We start from the raw sequence: 15,106 nt of genomic DNA, 5'->3' as shown, positions 1-15,106 counted from the left end.
GGTGCACTGCAGGGAGCTCTCCTGAGTTTCCTGCTTAGAAAGCATTTTTGTTAGGATTTTTTCTCTTTTTCATGGAGCACTGCTGGCAACAGGCTCCCTGCATCGAGGGACTGAGGAGAGAGGAGCAGACCTACTTAAATGTTAGGCTCTGCTTCCTCGGCTACTGGACACCATTAGCTCCAGAGGGAATGAACACAGGTTCGTCCTGGGGGTTCACCCCAGAGCCGCGCCGCCGTTCTCCTCACAGAGCCAGAAGAAACGAAGACAGAAGACGTCTCAGGCGGCAGAAGCCTTCGGTGCTTCACAGAGGTAACGCACAGCACTGCAGCTGTGCGTCATTGCTCCGCTACACCTCACACACTCCGGTCACTGTAAGGGTGCAGGGCGCAGGGGGCAATAAAACACCTCTCCTATGGCAAAAGTGTATATACATGTACAGGTGGGCACTGTACATGTATATAAAAGAGCCCCCGCCATTTTTTAATAAGTTTGAGCGGGATAGAAGCCCGCCGCCGAGGGAGCGGGGCTTCTCCCGCAGCACTCACCAGCGCCATTTTCTCTACACAGCACCGCTGAGAGGAAGCTCCCCGGACTCTCCCCTGCTTGACGCACGGTGAAAGGGGGTTTTAAAGTAGAGTGGGGGCACATTATTGGCGTTTATACACTACAGCAGCGCTAGTGGGTGAACATTCTGTGTTTTTCTCCAGGGACATATAGCGCTGGGGTGTGTGCTGGCATACTCTCTCTCTGTCTCTCCAAAGGGCCTCAAGGGGAACCTGTCTTCAGAAAAGAGATTCCCTGTGTGTGTGAAGTGTGTCGGTACGTGTGTGTCGACATGTTTGACGTGGAAGGCTCACCTAAGGAGGAGGGGGAGTGCATGATGGTCAGGTCGCCGTCGGCAACGCCGACACCGGACTGGGTGGATATGTGGAATGTCTTGAATGCAAATGTAAATTTCTCTATCGTCCTAGTGGATGCTGGGGTTCCTGAAAGGACCATGGGGAATAGCGGCTCCGCAGGAGACAGGGCACAAAAAGTAAAGCTTTCCGATCAGGTGGTGTGCACTGGCTCCTCCCCCTATGACCCTCCTCCAAGCCTCAGTTAGATTTTTGTGCCCGGCCGAGAAGGGTGCAATCTAGGTGGCTCTCCTAAAGAGCTGCTTAGAGAAAGTTTAGCTTAGGTTTTTTATTTTACAGTGAGTCCTGCTGGCAACAGGATCACTGCAACGAGGGACTTAGGGGAGAAGAAGTGAACTCACCTGCGTGCAGGATGGATTGGCTTCTTGGCTACTGGACATCAGCTCCAGAGGGACGATCACAGGTACAGCCTGGATGGTCACCGGAGCCTCGCCGCCGGCCCCCTTGCAGATGCTGAAACATGAAGAGGTCCAGAATCGGCGGCAGAAGACTCCTCAGTCTTCTAAAGGTAGCGCACAGCACTGCAGCTGTGCGCCATTTTCCTCTCAGCACACTTCACACGGCAGTCACTGAGGGTGCAGGGCGCTGGGGGGGGGGGCGCCCTGGGAGGCAAATGAAAACCTATTTGGCTAAAAAATACCTCACATATAGCCTCCGGGGGCTATATGGAGATATTTAACCCCTGCCAGAATACACTAAAGAGCGGGAGACGAGCCCGCCGGAAAAGGGGCGGGGCCTATCTCCTCAGCACACAGCGCCATTTTCCTTACATAGCTCCGCTGGTCAGGACGGCTCCCAGGTCTCTCCCCTGCACTGCACTACAGAAACAGGGTAAAACAAGAGAGGGGGGGCAAAATAGTGGCAAAAATTATATTATAAAAGCAGCTATACAGGGAGCACTTATTATAAGGCTATCCCTGTCATATATAGCGCTTTTGGTGTGTGCTGGCAAACTCTCCCTCTGTCTCCCCAAAGGGCTAGTGGGGTCCTGTCTTCGTTAAGAGCATTCCCGGTGTGTCTGCTGTGTGTCGGTACGTGTGTGTCGACATGTATGAGGACGATATTGGTGTGGAGGCGGAGCAATTGCCAAATATGGGGATGTCACCTCCTAGGGGGTCGACACCAGAATGGATGCCTTTATTTATGGAATTACGGGATAGTGTCAACACGCTAAAGCAGTCGTTTGACGACATGAGACGGCCGGACAATCAGTTAGTGCCTGTCCAGGCGCCTCAAACACAGTCAGGGGCTGTAAAACGCCCTTTGCCTCAGTCGGTCGACACAGACCCAGACACAGGCACTGATTCCAGTGGCGACGGTGACGAATCAACCGTATTTTCCAGTAGGGCCACACGTTATATGATTTTGGCAATGAAGGAGGCGTTACATTTAGCTGATACTACAGGTACCACTAAACAGGGTATTATGTGGGGTGTGAAAAAACTACCTATAGTTTTTCCTGAATCAGAAGAACTAAATGATGTATGTGATGAAGCGTGGGTTGCCCCCGATAAAAAGATGCTAATTTCAAAGAAGTTATTAGCTTTATACCCTTTCCCGTCAGAGGTTAGGGCGCGCTGGGAAACACCTCCTAGGGTGGACAAGGCGCTCACACGCTTATCTAAACAAGTGGCGTTACCCTCTCCTGAGACGGCCGCACTTAAAGATCCAGCAGATAGGAGGATGGAAAATATCCAAAAAAGTATATACACACATACAGGTGTTATACTACGACCAGCTATAGCGACAGCCTGGATGTGCAGTGCTGGAGTAGCTTGGTCAGAGTCCCTGATTGAAAATATTGATACCCTGGATAGGGACAATGTTTTACTGTCTTTAGAGCAAATAAAGGATGCATTTCTTTATATGCGTGATGCACAGAGGGATATCTGCACACTGGCATCACGGGTAAGTGCTATGTCCATTTCGGCCAGAAGAAGTTTATGGACGCGACAGTGGTCAGGCGATGCGGACTCAAAACGGCATATGGAAGTTTTGCCGTATAAAGGGGAGGAGTTATTTGGAGTCGGTCTATCAGATTTGGTGGCCACGGCTACAGCCGGGAAATCCACCTTTTTACCTCAAGCTACTCCCCAACAGAAAAAGACACCGACTTTTCAACCGCAGCCCTTTCGTTCCTTTAAAAACAAGAGAGCAAAGGGATATTCATATCTGCCACGAGGCAGAGGAAGGGGGAAGAGACACCAACAGGCAGCTCCTTCCCAGGAACAGAAGCCCTCCCCCGCTTCTACAAAAGCCTCAGCATGACGCTGGGGCTTCTCAAGTGGACTCGGGGGCGGTGGGCGGTCGTCTCAAGAATTTCAGCGCGCAGTGGGCTCACTCGCAGGTAGATCCCTGGATCCTGCAGATAATATCTCAGGGGTACAGGTTGGAACTAGAGACAGATCCGCCTCGCCGTTTCCTGAAGTCTGCTTTACCAACGTCCCCCTCAGAAAGGGAGACGGTTTTGGAAGCCATTCACAAGCTGTACTCTCAGCAGGTGATAGTCAAGGTACCTCTTCTACAACAGGGAAAGGGGTATTATTCCACTCTATTTGTGGTACCGAAGCCGGACGGCTCGGTAAGACCTATTCTAAATCTGAAGTCCTTGAACCTGTACATAAAGAAGTTCAAGTTCAAAATGGAGTCACTCAGAGCAGTGATAGCGAACCTGGAAGAAGGGGACTTTATGGTGTCCTTGGACATCAAGGATGCGTACCTCCACGTTCCAATTTACCCCTCACACCAGGGGTACCTCAGGTTCGTTGTACAAAACTGTCACTATCAGTTTCAGACGCTGCCGTTCGGATTGTCCACGGCACCTCGGGTCTTTACAAAGGTAATGGCCGAGATGATGATTCTTCTTCGAAGAAAAGGCGTATTAATTATCCCATACTTGGACGATCTCCTAATAAGGGCAAGGTCCAGAGAACAGCTAGAGAGGGGATTAGCACTGTCTCAAGAAGTGCTAAAACAGCACGGCTGGATTCTGAATATTCCAAAATCCCAGTTAATGCCGACAACTCGTCTGCTGTTCCTAGGGATGATTCTGGACACGGTTCAGAAAAAGGTTTTTCTCCCGGAGGAAAAAGCCAAGGAGTTATCCGAGCTTGTCAGGAACCTCCTAAAACCAGGAAAGGTGTCTGTACATCAATGCACAAGAGTCCTGGGAAAAATGGTGGCTTCTTACGAAGCAATTCCATTCGGCAGATTCCATGCACGAATTTTCCAGAGGGATCTGTTGGACAAATGGGACGCCAGCCTGAGAGGCTGGGGAGCAGTCACACAAGGAAGAAACTTCCAGGGAGTGTGGACGAGCCTGGAAACGTCTCTTCACATAAACATTCTGGAACTAAGAGCAATCTACAATGCTCTAAGCCAGGCAGAACCTCTGCTTCAAGGAAAACCGGTGTTGATCCAGTCGGACAACATCACGGCAGTCGCCCATGTAAACAGACAGGGCGGCACAAGAAGCAGGAGTGCAATGGCAGAAGCTGCAAGGATTCTTCGCTGGGCAGAGAATCATGTGATAGCACTGTCAGCAGTGTTCATCCCGGGAGTGGACAACTGGGAAGCAGACTTCCTCAGCAGACACGACCTTCACCCGGGAGAGTGGGGACTTCATCCGGAAGTCTTCCACATGCTGGTAACCCGTTGGGAAAGACCAATGGTGGACATGATGGCGTCTCGCCTCAACAAAAAACTGGACAGGTATTGCGCCAGGTCAAGAGATCCGCAGGCAATAGCTGTGGACGCGCTGGTAACGCCTTGGGTGTACCAGTCGGTGTATGTGTTTCCTCCTCTGCCTCTCATACCAAAAGTATTGAGAATTATACGGCAAAGAGGCGTAAGAACGATACTAGTGGTTCCGGATTGGCCAAGAAGGACTTGGTACCCGGAACTTCAAGAGATGATCACGGAAGATCCGTGGCCTCTACCTCTAAGGAGGGACTTGCTTCAGCAGGGTCCCTGTCTGTTTCAAGACTTACCGCGGCTGCGTTTGACGGCATGGCGGTTGAACGCCGGATCCTAAAGGAAAAAGGCATGCCGGAAGAAGTCATTCCTACTTTGATTAAAGCAAGGAAGGAAGTAACCGTGCAACACTATCACCGCATTTGGCGAAGATATGTTGCGTGGTGCGAGGATCGGAGTGCTCCGACGGAGGAATTTCAACTGGGTCGATTCCTACATTTCCTGCAATCAGGATTGTCTATGGGTCTCAAATTGGGATCTATTAAGGTTCAAATTTCGGCCCTGTCGATTTTCTTTCAAAAAGAATTGGCTTCAGTTCCTGAAGTCCAGACTTTTGTTAAGGGAGTGCTGCATATACAGCCTCCTGTGGTGCCTCCAGTGGCACCGTGGGATCTCAATGTGGTTTTGGAATTTCTAAAATCTCATTTGGTTTGAACCACTAAAAAAGGTGGATTTAAAATATCTCACATGGAAAGTGACCATGTTACTAGCCCTGGCTTCGGCCAGGAGAGTGTCAGAACTGGCAGCTTTATCTTACAAAAGCCCATATCTGATTTTCCATTCGGACAGGGCAGAACTGCGGACTCGTCCGCATTTTCTCCCTAAGGTGGTGTCAGCATTTCATCTGAACCAGCCTATTGTAGTGCCTGCGGCTACAAGTGACTTGGAGGACTCCAAGTTACTGGACGTTGTCAGAGCATTAAAAATATATATTGCAAGGACAGCTGGAGTCAGAAAATCTGACTCGTTGTTTATATTGTATGCACCCAACAAGATGGGTGCCCCTGCGTCTAAGCAGACGATTGCTCGTTGGATCTGTAGCACAATCCAACTTGCACATTCTGTGGCAGGCCTGCCACAGCCTAAATCTGTAAAGGCCCACTCCACAAGGAAGGTGGGCTCATCTTGGGCGGCTGCCCGAGGGGTCTCGGCATTACAACTTTGCCGAGCAGCTACGTGGTCAGGGGAGAACACGTTTGTAAAATTTTACAAATTTGATACTCTGGCTAAGGAGGACCTGGAGTTCTCTCATTCGGTGCTACAGAGTCATCCGCACTCTCCCGCCCATTTGGGAGCTTTGGTATAATCCCCATGGTCCTTTCAGGAACCCCAGCATCCACTAGGACGATAGAGAAAATAAGAATTTACTTACCGATAATTCTATTTCTCGGAGTCCGTAGTGGATGCTGGGCGCCCATCCCAAGTGCGGATTATCTGCAATAATTGTACATAGTTATTGTTAACTAATTCGGGTTATTGTTTAGGAAGCCATTCTTTCAGAGGCTCCTCTGTTATCATACTGTTAACTGGGTTTGATCACAAGTTGTACGGTGTGATTGGTGTGGCTGGTATGAGTCTTACCCGGGATTCAAAATTCCTCCCTTATTGTGTACGCTCGTCCGGGCACAGTACCTAACTGAGGCTTGGAGGAGGGTCATAGGGGGAGGAGCCAGTGCACACCACCTGATCGGAAAGCTTTACTTTTTGTGCCCTGTCTCCTGCGGAGCCGCTATTCCCCATGGTCCTTTCAGGAACCCCAGCATCCACTACGGACTCCGAGAAATAGAATTATCGGTAAGTAAATTCTTATTTTACTGCATAAACGATTTGACAAGGCTGAAGCTAGGGATCAGTCAGGTAGTCAGACCATGCTTGTCCCTGTGGCACCAGGACCTTCGGGGTCTCAAAAACGCACCATATCCCAGATCACTGACACAGATACCGACACAGAGACTGACTCTAGTGTCTACTATGAGGATGCAAAATTACAGCCAAAGGTGGCGAAAGGTATTCGTTGCATGATTATGGCCATTAAAGAGGTTTTGCATATCACTGAGGAACCCCCTGTCCCTGACACGAGGGTACACATGTATAAAGGGAAAAAGCCTGAGGTCACTCTTCCGTCCTCATTTGAACTAAGCGACTTGTGCGAAAAGGCTTGGGAGTCTCCGGATCGGAGACTACAAGGTCCCAAAAGGATTCTTATGGCGTATCCCTTTCCACAAAAAGACAGGATACGATGGGAATCTTCGCCGAAGGTAGACAAGGCGCTGACACGCTTATCCAAGAAGGTGGCACTGCCTTCTCAGGATACAGCTTCCCTCAAGGATCCTGCTGATCGTAAGCAGGAGGTTACCATGAAGCACATTTACGCACATTCCGGTACTATTGTTAGACCGGCTATGGCATCGGCCTGGGTTTGTAGTGCTATCGCGGCATGGACAGATTTCTTATCTACGGAACTTGAAACCCTAGATAAGGATTCCATTCAAATGACCCTAGAGCAGGGCTGGCCAAACCGGTCCTCGAGATCTACCAACAGTTCATGTTTTCCAGGCCTCCTGGAGATCTGTAGAATTGTCAGTTAGGAATGAATGCAGCACATCTTAATTAGTAATGACTACACCTGTGCACCAGCTAGGTGGTCTGGAAAATGTGTACTGTTGGTAGATCTCGAGGACTGGTTTGGCCAGCCCTGCCCTAGAGCACATCAAGGATGCTGCTTTATATATGAGGGATGCTCAAAGAGACATTTGTTTACTAAGCTCCAGAATAAATGCTATGTCTATTTCTGCTAGGCGACTCCTGTGGATCCGACAGTGGACGGGGGATGCCGACTCAAAGCGGCATATGGAGTCGTTGCCTTACAAGGGGGAGGAGTTGTTTGGAGAAGGCCTCTCGGACCTTGTCTCTACTGCTACGGCCGGTAAATGGAATTTCTTACCTTATGTCCCGCCGCAGCATACTAAAAAGGCACCTCATTATCAAATGCAGTCCTTTCGTTCCAATAAAAGCAAGAAGGTACGGGGATCGTCCTTCCTTGCCAGAGGAAAAGGCAAGGGAAAAAAGCTGCATGCAGCTAGTTCCCAGGAGCAGAAGTCCTCCCCTACATCTGCAAAGTCCACCGCATGACGCTGGGGCTTCCCGGGGGGAGTCGGCTCAAGTGGGGGCACGTCTTCGATTGTTCAGCCAGGTCTGGGTTCACTCACAGGTGGATCCCTGGGCTATAGAGATTGTTTCTCAGGAATACAGGCTGGAATTCGAAGACGTGCCTCCTCGCCGGTTTTTCAAATCGGCTCTGCCAGCTTCCCCGTCAGAGAGGGAGTTAGTGTTGACTGCAATTCAAAAATTGTATCTTCAACAGGTGATAGTCAAAGTTCCTCTTCTCCAGCAAGGAAAGGGGTATTACTCAACCCTGTTTGTGGTCCCGAAACCGGACGGTTCGGTCAGGCCCATTTTGAATCTAATATCCCTGAACTTGTACTTGAAAAAGTTTAAGATGGAATCGCTCAGAGCGGTCATCGCCAGCCTGGAGGGGGGGGATTGGATGGTGTCCCTGGACATAAAGGATGCATACCTTCATGTTCCGATTTTCCTTCCTCATCAGGCGTTTCTGAGATTTGCAGTACAAGATGGTCATTACCAATTTCAGACGTTGCCGTTTGGGCTTTCCACAGCCCCGAGAATTTTCACCAAAGTAATGGCAGAAATGATGGTGCTCCTGCGCAAGCATGGGGTCACAATTATCCCATACTTGGACGATCTCCTCATAAAGGCGAGATCTCGGGAGAAGTTGCTGGACAGCGTGTCGCTGTCGGTGAGGATGTTGCAGAGGCACGGTTGGATTCTCAATTTACCGAAGTCCCAGCTAGTCCCTACAATGCGCCTGACCTTTCTGGGTCTGATTCTAGACACAGACCAGAAAAAGGTTTTTCTTCCGATGGAAAAGGCTCAGGAGCTCATAGCCGTGGTCAGGAACCTATTAAAGCTAAAAACGGTTTCAGTGCATCATTGCACACGTGTCCTGGGGAAGATGGTGGCATCGTACGAGGCCATCCCCTTCGACAGGTTCCATGCGAGGACCTTTCAATGGGATCTACTGGACAAATCGTCTGGGTCCCATTTACAAATGCATCAGAGGATCACCCTGTCTCCCAGAGCCAGGGTATCTCTCCTGTGGTGGCTGCACAGTGCTCACCTCCTAGAAGGCCACAGGTTCGGAATTCAGGACTGGATCCTGGTGACCTCCGAGGTTGGGGAGCGGTCACACTGGGAAGAAATTTCCAAGGTTTCTGGTCAAATCTAGAGACTGGTCTCCACATCAACGTCCTGGAGTTGATGGCCATATACAAACGCCCTACGCCAAGCGGAGGCATTGCTTCGGGACAAACCAGTTCTGATTCAGTCAGACAATGTCACAGCAGTGGCTCAAGTAAACCGCCAAGGCGGCACAAGGAGCAGAGTGGCCATGGCAGAAGCGACCAGGATTCTTCGCTGGGCGGAAGGCCATGTAAGCGCCCTATCAGCAGTATTCATCCCGGGGGTGGACAACTGGGAAGCGGACTTCCTCAGCAGACACGACCTGCATCCGGGAGAGTGGGGACTTCATCCAGAAGTCTTCACACAGATCGTGGGTCGGTGGGGACTGCCTCAGATAGGCATGATGGCGTCCTGTCTCAACAAAAAGCTAAAGCGGTATTGCGCCAGGGCCAGGGACCCTCAGGCGGTAGCGGTAGACGCTCTAGTGACACCTTGGGTGTTCGGATCGGTCTATGTGTTCCCTCCTCTACCTCTCATACCCAAGGTGTTGAGAATAATAAGGCTAAGAGGAGTCGGAACGATCCTCATTGTTCCGGATTGGCCACGAAGGACTTGGTATCCGGATCTGCAAGAGTTGCTCACAGAAGATCCGTGGCCTCTTCCCCTAAGGCAGGATCTGCTGCAGCAGGGGCCCTGTCTGTTCCAAGACTTACCGCGGCTGCGTTTGACGGCATGGCGGTTGAACGCCGGATCCTAGCGGAAAAAGGTATTCCGGAGGAGGTCATTCCTACCCTGATCAAGGCTAGGAAGGACGTGACATCGAAACATTATCACCGTATATGGCGAAAATATGTGTCTTGGTGTGAGGCCAGAACTGCTCCTACAGAGGAGTTCCATTTGGGCCGTCTGCTTCACTTTCTACAAACGGGAGTGAATTTGGGCCTAAAATTAGGGTCCATAAAGGTCCAAATTTCGGCCTTATCCATTTTCTTCCAAAAAGAATTGGCTTCTCTTCCTGAAGTACAGACATTTGTGAAGGGGGTACTGCATATTCAGCCTCCCTTTGTACCTCCGGTGGCGCCTTGGGATCTTAACGTGGTATTAAGTTTCCTCAAGTCACCTTGGTTTGAACCACTCAAAACCTATTGTCGTGCCTGTGGCTATGCGGGACTTGGGGGATTCCGAGTCCCTGGATGTGTTCAGGGCTTTGAAGATTTATGTGTCCAGAACAGCTAGGATCAGGAAGACTGAAGCTCTGTTTGTTCTGTATGCGGCCAACAAGGTTGGCGCTCCTGCTTCAAAGCAGATTATTGCTCGCTGGATTTGTAATACGATTCAGCAGGCGCATTCTACGGCAGGATTGCCATTGCCTAAATCGGTTAAGGCCCCTTCCACTAGGAAGGTGGGCTCTTCTTGGGCGGCTGCCTGAGGGGTCTCGGCATTACAGTTGTGCCGAGCAGCTACTTGGTCGGGGTCAAACACCTTTGCAAGGTTCTATAAATTTGATACCCTGGCTGAGGAGGACCTCCTGTTTGCTCAATCGGTGCTGCAGAGTCATCCGCACTCTCCCGCCCGTTTGGGAGCTTTGGTATAATCCCCATGGTCCTTACGGAGTCCCCAGCATCCTCTAGGACGTTAGAGAAAATAAGATTTTACTTACCGGTAAATCTATTTCTCGTAGTCCGTAGAGGATGCTGGGCGCCCGTCCCAAGTGCGGACTACTTCTGCAAGACTTGTATATAGTTATTGCTTAAATAAGGGTTATGTTATAGTTTCATCGGTCTTGGACTGATGCTATGTCGTTTTTCATACTGTTAACTAGATAGTATATCACAAGTTATACGGTGTGATTGGTGTGGCTGGTATGAATCTTGCCCTTAGATTAACAAAAATCCTTTCCTCGTACTGTCCGTCTCCTCTGGGCACAGTTTCCCTAACTGAGGTCTGGAGGAGGGGCATACAGGGAGGAGCCAGTGCACACCCAGATCTAAAGTCTTTCTTAAAGTGCCCATGTCTCCTGCGGAGCCCGTCTATCCCCATGGTCCTTACGGAGTCCCCAGCATCCTCTACGGATTACGAGAAATAGATTTACCGGTAAGTAAAATCTTATTATTCTCCCCATATAAATCCTATTGTTCCCCACAAGAGAAATAAAATAACAAATATTAACCCCTACCGATCAGCTGTCCTCCTCCCTGTTCCTCAGTGGCGGAGGTTGTTCATAGTGGAGTGCTGCGAATACTGAGCAGCGGGCGGTCGGGCAGATGTGGGTGGGCATGGATAGCAGTGTATGCATGCGGGAATTTGAAGATGTGTATGCAGGTGGGTGAGCTGGGTGGTGAGACACGACGGCCGTGACCTATGATATCACACCGCCGTGTCTTCAAGGCATAGGTCTCGGCCAGAGCACGACTGATCCTTTTTGGCCAACCTGCTGCAAACATAGCCATGACTGTTCCCCATTAGTGCTCCCCCTTGTGGCCAGTTATGGCAGATTACAAGGCCAGCATCTGTCTGCAAGGTCACTGAGGAATGTTTTCATTTCCAGATAAACATATTTTGTTTTCATGTCCTTCATGACTTTAGCGTAATCTGCCCCTGTAGCGTTCAGCGATATCCTAGTGTCCAACAGTTGGATAAAACCCCTCAATTGTTTTTCTTATTTGAACCCAATTTTTTTTCCCTGTTGAATTGACTTATTCCTTATTTGTTAATTGACTTTAATGACCTACATCACTGTATGAGCCCCATTGCGTACCTCTAACCGCAGCATTTGCCGACGAATGTCCTCTGAAGCCAATTCCACCCCGTAAGACTTTTCTCCCAGCTTCTTGGCCAACAAAGGGTTAACAGGCTGCAGAACATCCCAACACACACACACACACACACCCAGCTGCCCATAATTCCGATCCTTTGGCATTGGAAGATGGAGCTTGCCGCTGCGAAAACCTCTCACCGACAGACACAAGACAGATGGTGGCCGCTGAGAGGAGGCTAATTGATCGAAACGGCGGCTTGTCTGCAGAGGCTTAGGCACTGCCGCAGGCGTGGGCTGGAAAAAATGGTGCCTGGGTTGACTTCTGTTTTACTAAAGAAATCTATTGATTGCCTCTCAGTCCGTCACGCCTGATCTATGGGCCTCACCCTGCAGCTGTGCGAGTTTTGGGTTGTACCAGGGATGGACAGAGTGATGTAGAATTCAGGAGCTGGCAGGATCTTGTTATGGAGCCAGGGAAGATGTAGAACCACCGGCATACTTGTAAATAGCCCAAAGTCGTTACACGTCAGCAGTTCTCGTTGTCTTAAGTGCATTGGTTACCTGCATCCTGGGATTTGTCTAACCTCCTCGTTACATCCAATAAAAGGACTTGCCATCTTTCATAAACATTTGTAGGTATTTGTGTACTGGGCTTGTAATTGGTTACTGAGCCTACGGTTAACGTGCTCCTGTTTTTGTGTGTTTCAGCCGTCGTGTGTCCCAACATTTTAGACTGTCCGCTACACAGGAGGGAAGTCTGCCCTCCGGGCTCCTCAGAGTGCGGCCCTTGCATTTTCGGCTACAGAGAAACGGCCGATGGAAAATGTGTGAGAGCAGGTACGTGCGAATATACTGTATAATATTATATAAGACACGTTACTGATCAGCTCTGTGCATTTTATACTTTGTGTGTTCATCTACAGGTGGAGCAGAGTTCACTACAGTAAATGGTGCACTGGACTCTGCTCCATCTATACAAAACAGGAATGTCCTTTCAGCACTACGCTATACCTTGTAGTATTCTAGTTACCGCAGATCGCCCATCGCCTCAGCAGTTTGTTACTGTTAGGTGCACAACACAGGATAATCTGCATCTGGATAACAGAGTACTACCTGCAAGCAGCTAGGGTCTGTCTGAGCAGTGAGCAGCTAGGGTCTGTTTGAGCAGTGAGCAGCTAGGGTCTGTCTGAGCAGTGAGCAGCTAGCGTCTGTCTGAGCAGTGAGCAGCTAGCGTCTGTCTGAGCAGTGAGCAGCTAGCGTCTGTCTGAGCAGTGAGCAGCTAGCGTCTGTCTGAACAGTGAGCAGCTAGCGTCTGTCTGAACAGTGAGCAGCTAGCGTCTGTCTGAACAGTGAGCAGCTAGCGTCTGTCTGAACAGTGAGCAGCTAGCGTCTGTCTGAACAGTGAGCAGCTAGGGTCTGTCTGAGCAGTGAGCAGCTAGCGTCTGTCTGAGCAGTGAGCAGCTAGCGTCTGTCTGAGCAGTGAGCAGCTAGCGTCTGACTGAGCAGTGAGCAGCTAGCGTCTGACTGAGCAGTGAGCAGCTAGCGTCTGACTGAGCAGTGAGCAGCTAGCGTCTGTCTGAGCAGTGAGCAGCTAGCGTCTGTCTGAGCAGTGAGCAGCTAGCGTCTGTCTGAGCAGTGAGCAGCTAGCGTCTGGCTGAACAGTGAGCAGCTAGCGTCTATCTGAGCAGTGAGCTGCTAGCGTCTGTCTGAGCAGTGAGCAGCTAGCGTCTGTCTGAGCAGTGAGCAGCTAGCGTCTGAGTGAGCAGCTAGCGTCTGTCTGAGCAGTGAGCAGCTAGCGTCTGTCTGAGCAGCTAGCGTCTGACTGAACAGTGAGCAGCTAGCGTCTGTCTGAGCAGTGAGCAGCTAGCGTCTGTCTGAGCAGCTAGCGTCTGTCTGAACAGTGAGCAGCTAGCGTCTGACTGAGCAGTGAGCAGCTAGCGTCTGACTGAGCAGTGAGCAGCTAGCGTCTGTCTGAGCAGTGAGCAGCTAGCGTCTGTCTGAGCAGTGAGCAGCTAGCGTCTGTCTGAGCAGTGAGCAGCTAGCGTCTGTCTGAGCAGTGAGCAGCTAGCGTCTGTCTGAGCAGCTAGCGTCTGTTTGAACAGTGAGCAGCTAGCGTCTGACTGAGCAGTGAGCAGCTAGCGTCTGACTGAGCAGTGAGCAGCTAGCGTCTGACTGAGCAGTGAGCAGCTAGCGTCTGTCTGAGCAGTGAGCAGCTAGCGTCTGTCTGAGCAGTGAGCAGCTAGCGTCTGTCTGAGCAGTGAGCAGCTAGCGTCTGTCTGAGCAGTGAGCAGCTAGCGTCTGTCTGAGCAGCTAGCGTCTGTTTGAACAGTGAGCAGCTAGCGTCTGTCTGAGCAGTGAGCAGCTAGCGTCTGTCTGAGCAGTGAGCAGCTAGCGTCTGTCTGAGCAGTGAGCAGCTAGCGTCTGTCTGAGCAGTGAGCAGCTAGCGTCTGTCTGAGCAGTGAGCAGCTAGCGTCTGTCTGAGCAGTGAGCAGCTAGGGTCTGTCTGAGCAGTGAGCAGCTAGCGTCTGTCTGAGCAGTGAGCAGCTAGCGTCTGTCTGAGCAGTGAGCAGCTAGGGTCTGTCTGAGCAGCTAGCGTCTGTCTGAACAGTGAGCAGCTAGGGTCTGAGTGAGCAGCTAGCGTCTGTCTGAGCAGTGAGCAGCTAGCGTCTGTCTGAGCAGTGAGCAGCTAGCGTCTGTCTGAGCAGTGAGCAGCTAGCGTCTGTCTGAGCAGTGAGCAGCTAGCGTCTGTCTGAGCAGTGAGCAGCTAGCGTCTGTCTGAGCAGTGAGCAGCTAGCGTCTGTCTGAGCAGTGAGCAGCTAGCGTCTGTCTGAGCAGTGAGCAGCTAGCGTCTGTCTGAGCAGTGAGCAGCTAGCGTCTGTCTGAGCAGTGAGCAGCTAGCGTCTGTCTGAGCAGCTAGCGTCTGTCTGAGCAGTGAGCAGCTAGCGTCTGAGCAGTGAGCAGCTAGCGTCTGTCTGAGCAGTGAGCAGCTAGCGTCTGTCTGAGCAGTGAGCAGCTAGCGTCTGTCTGAGCAGTGAACAGCTATCGTCTGTCTGAGCAGTGAGCAGCTAGCGTCTGTCTGAGCAGTGAGCAGCTAGCGTCTGTCTGAGCAGTGAGCAGCTAGCGTCTGTCTGAGCAGTGAGCAGCTAGCGTCTGTCTGAGCAGTGAGCAGCTAGCGTCTGTCTGAGCAGTGAGCAGCTAGCGTCTGTCTGAGCAGTGAGCAGCTAGCGTCTGTCTGAGCAGTGAGCAGCTAGCGTCTGACTGAGCAGTGAGCAGCTAGCATCTGTCTGAACAGTGAGCAGCTATCGTCTATCTGAGCTTTGAGCAGCTAGCGTCTGTCTGAGCAGTGAGCAGCTATCGTCTGTCTGAGCAGTGAGCAGCTGGGGTCTGTCTGAACAGTGAGCAGCTTGCGTCTGTCTGA

At 50.9% G+C, this 15,106-nt stretch overlaps 1 protein-coding gene across 1 annotated transcript in view; it reads left to right on the top strand.

The window, feature by feature from the left end:
• The window catches only part of NPDC1 (neural proliferation, differentiation and control 1), a 221,691-nt gene that overhangs the window by 144,562 nt on the left and 62,023 nt on the right, over window positions 1–15,106 (top strand). Inside the window, exon 3 of the mRNA XM_063938483.1 lies at window positions 12,397–12,525. Within this exon, the coding sequence (XP_063794553.1) occupies window positions 12,397–12,525 (129 nt within the window). The remainder of the gene's footprint in view (window positions 1–12,396; window positions 12,526–15,106) is intronic.

The sequence above is a fragment of the Pseudophryne corroboree genome, chromosome 8 (genome assembly GCF_028390025.1).
Source record: "Pseudophryne corroboree isolate aPseCor3 chromosome 8, aPseCor3.hap2, whole genome shotgun sequence".
In the NCBI taxonomy this organism is placed as follows: domain Eukaryota; kingdom Metazoa; phylum Chordata; class Amphibia; order Anura; family Myobatrachidae; genus Pseudophryne; species Pseudophryne corroboree.
Note: the sequence above shows the minus strand (reverse complement) of the source record. Positions and strands in the feature narration are given on the sequence as shown.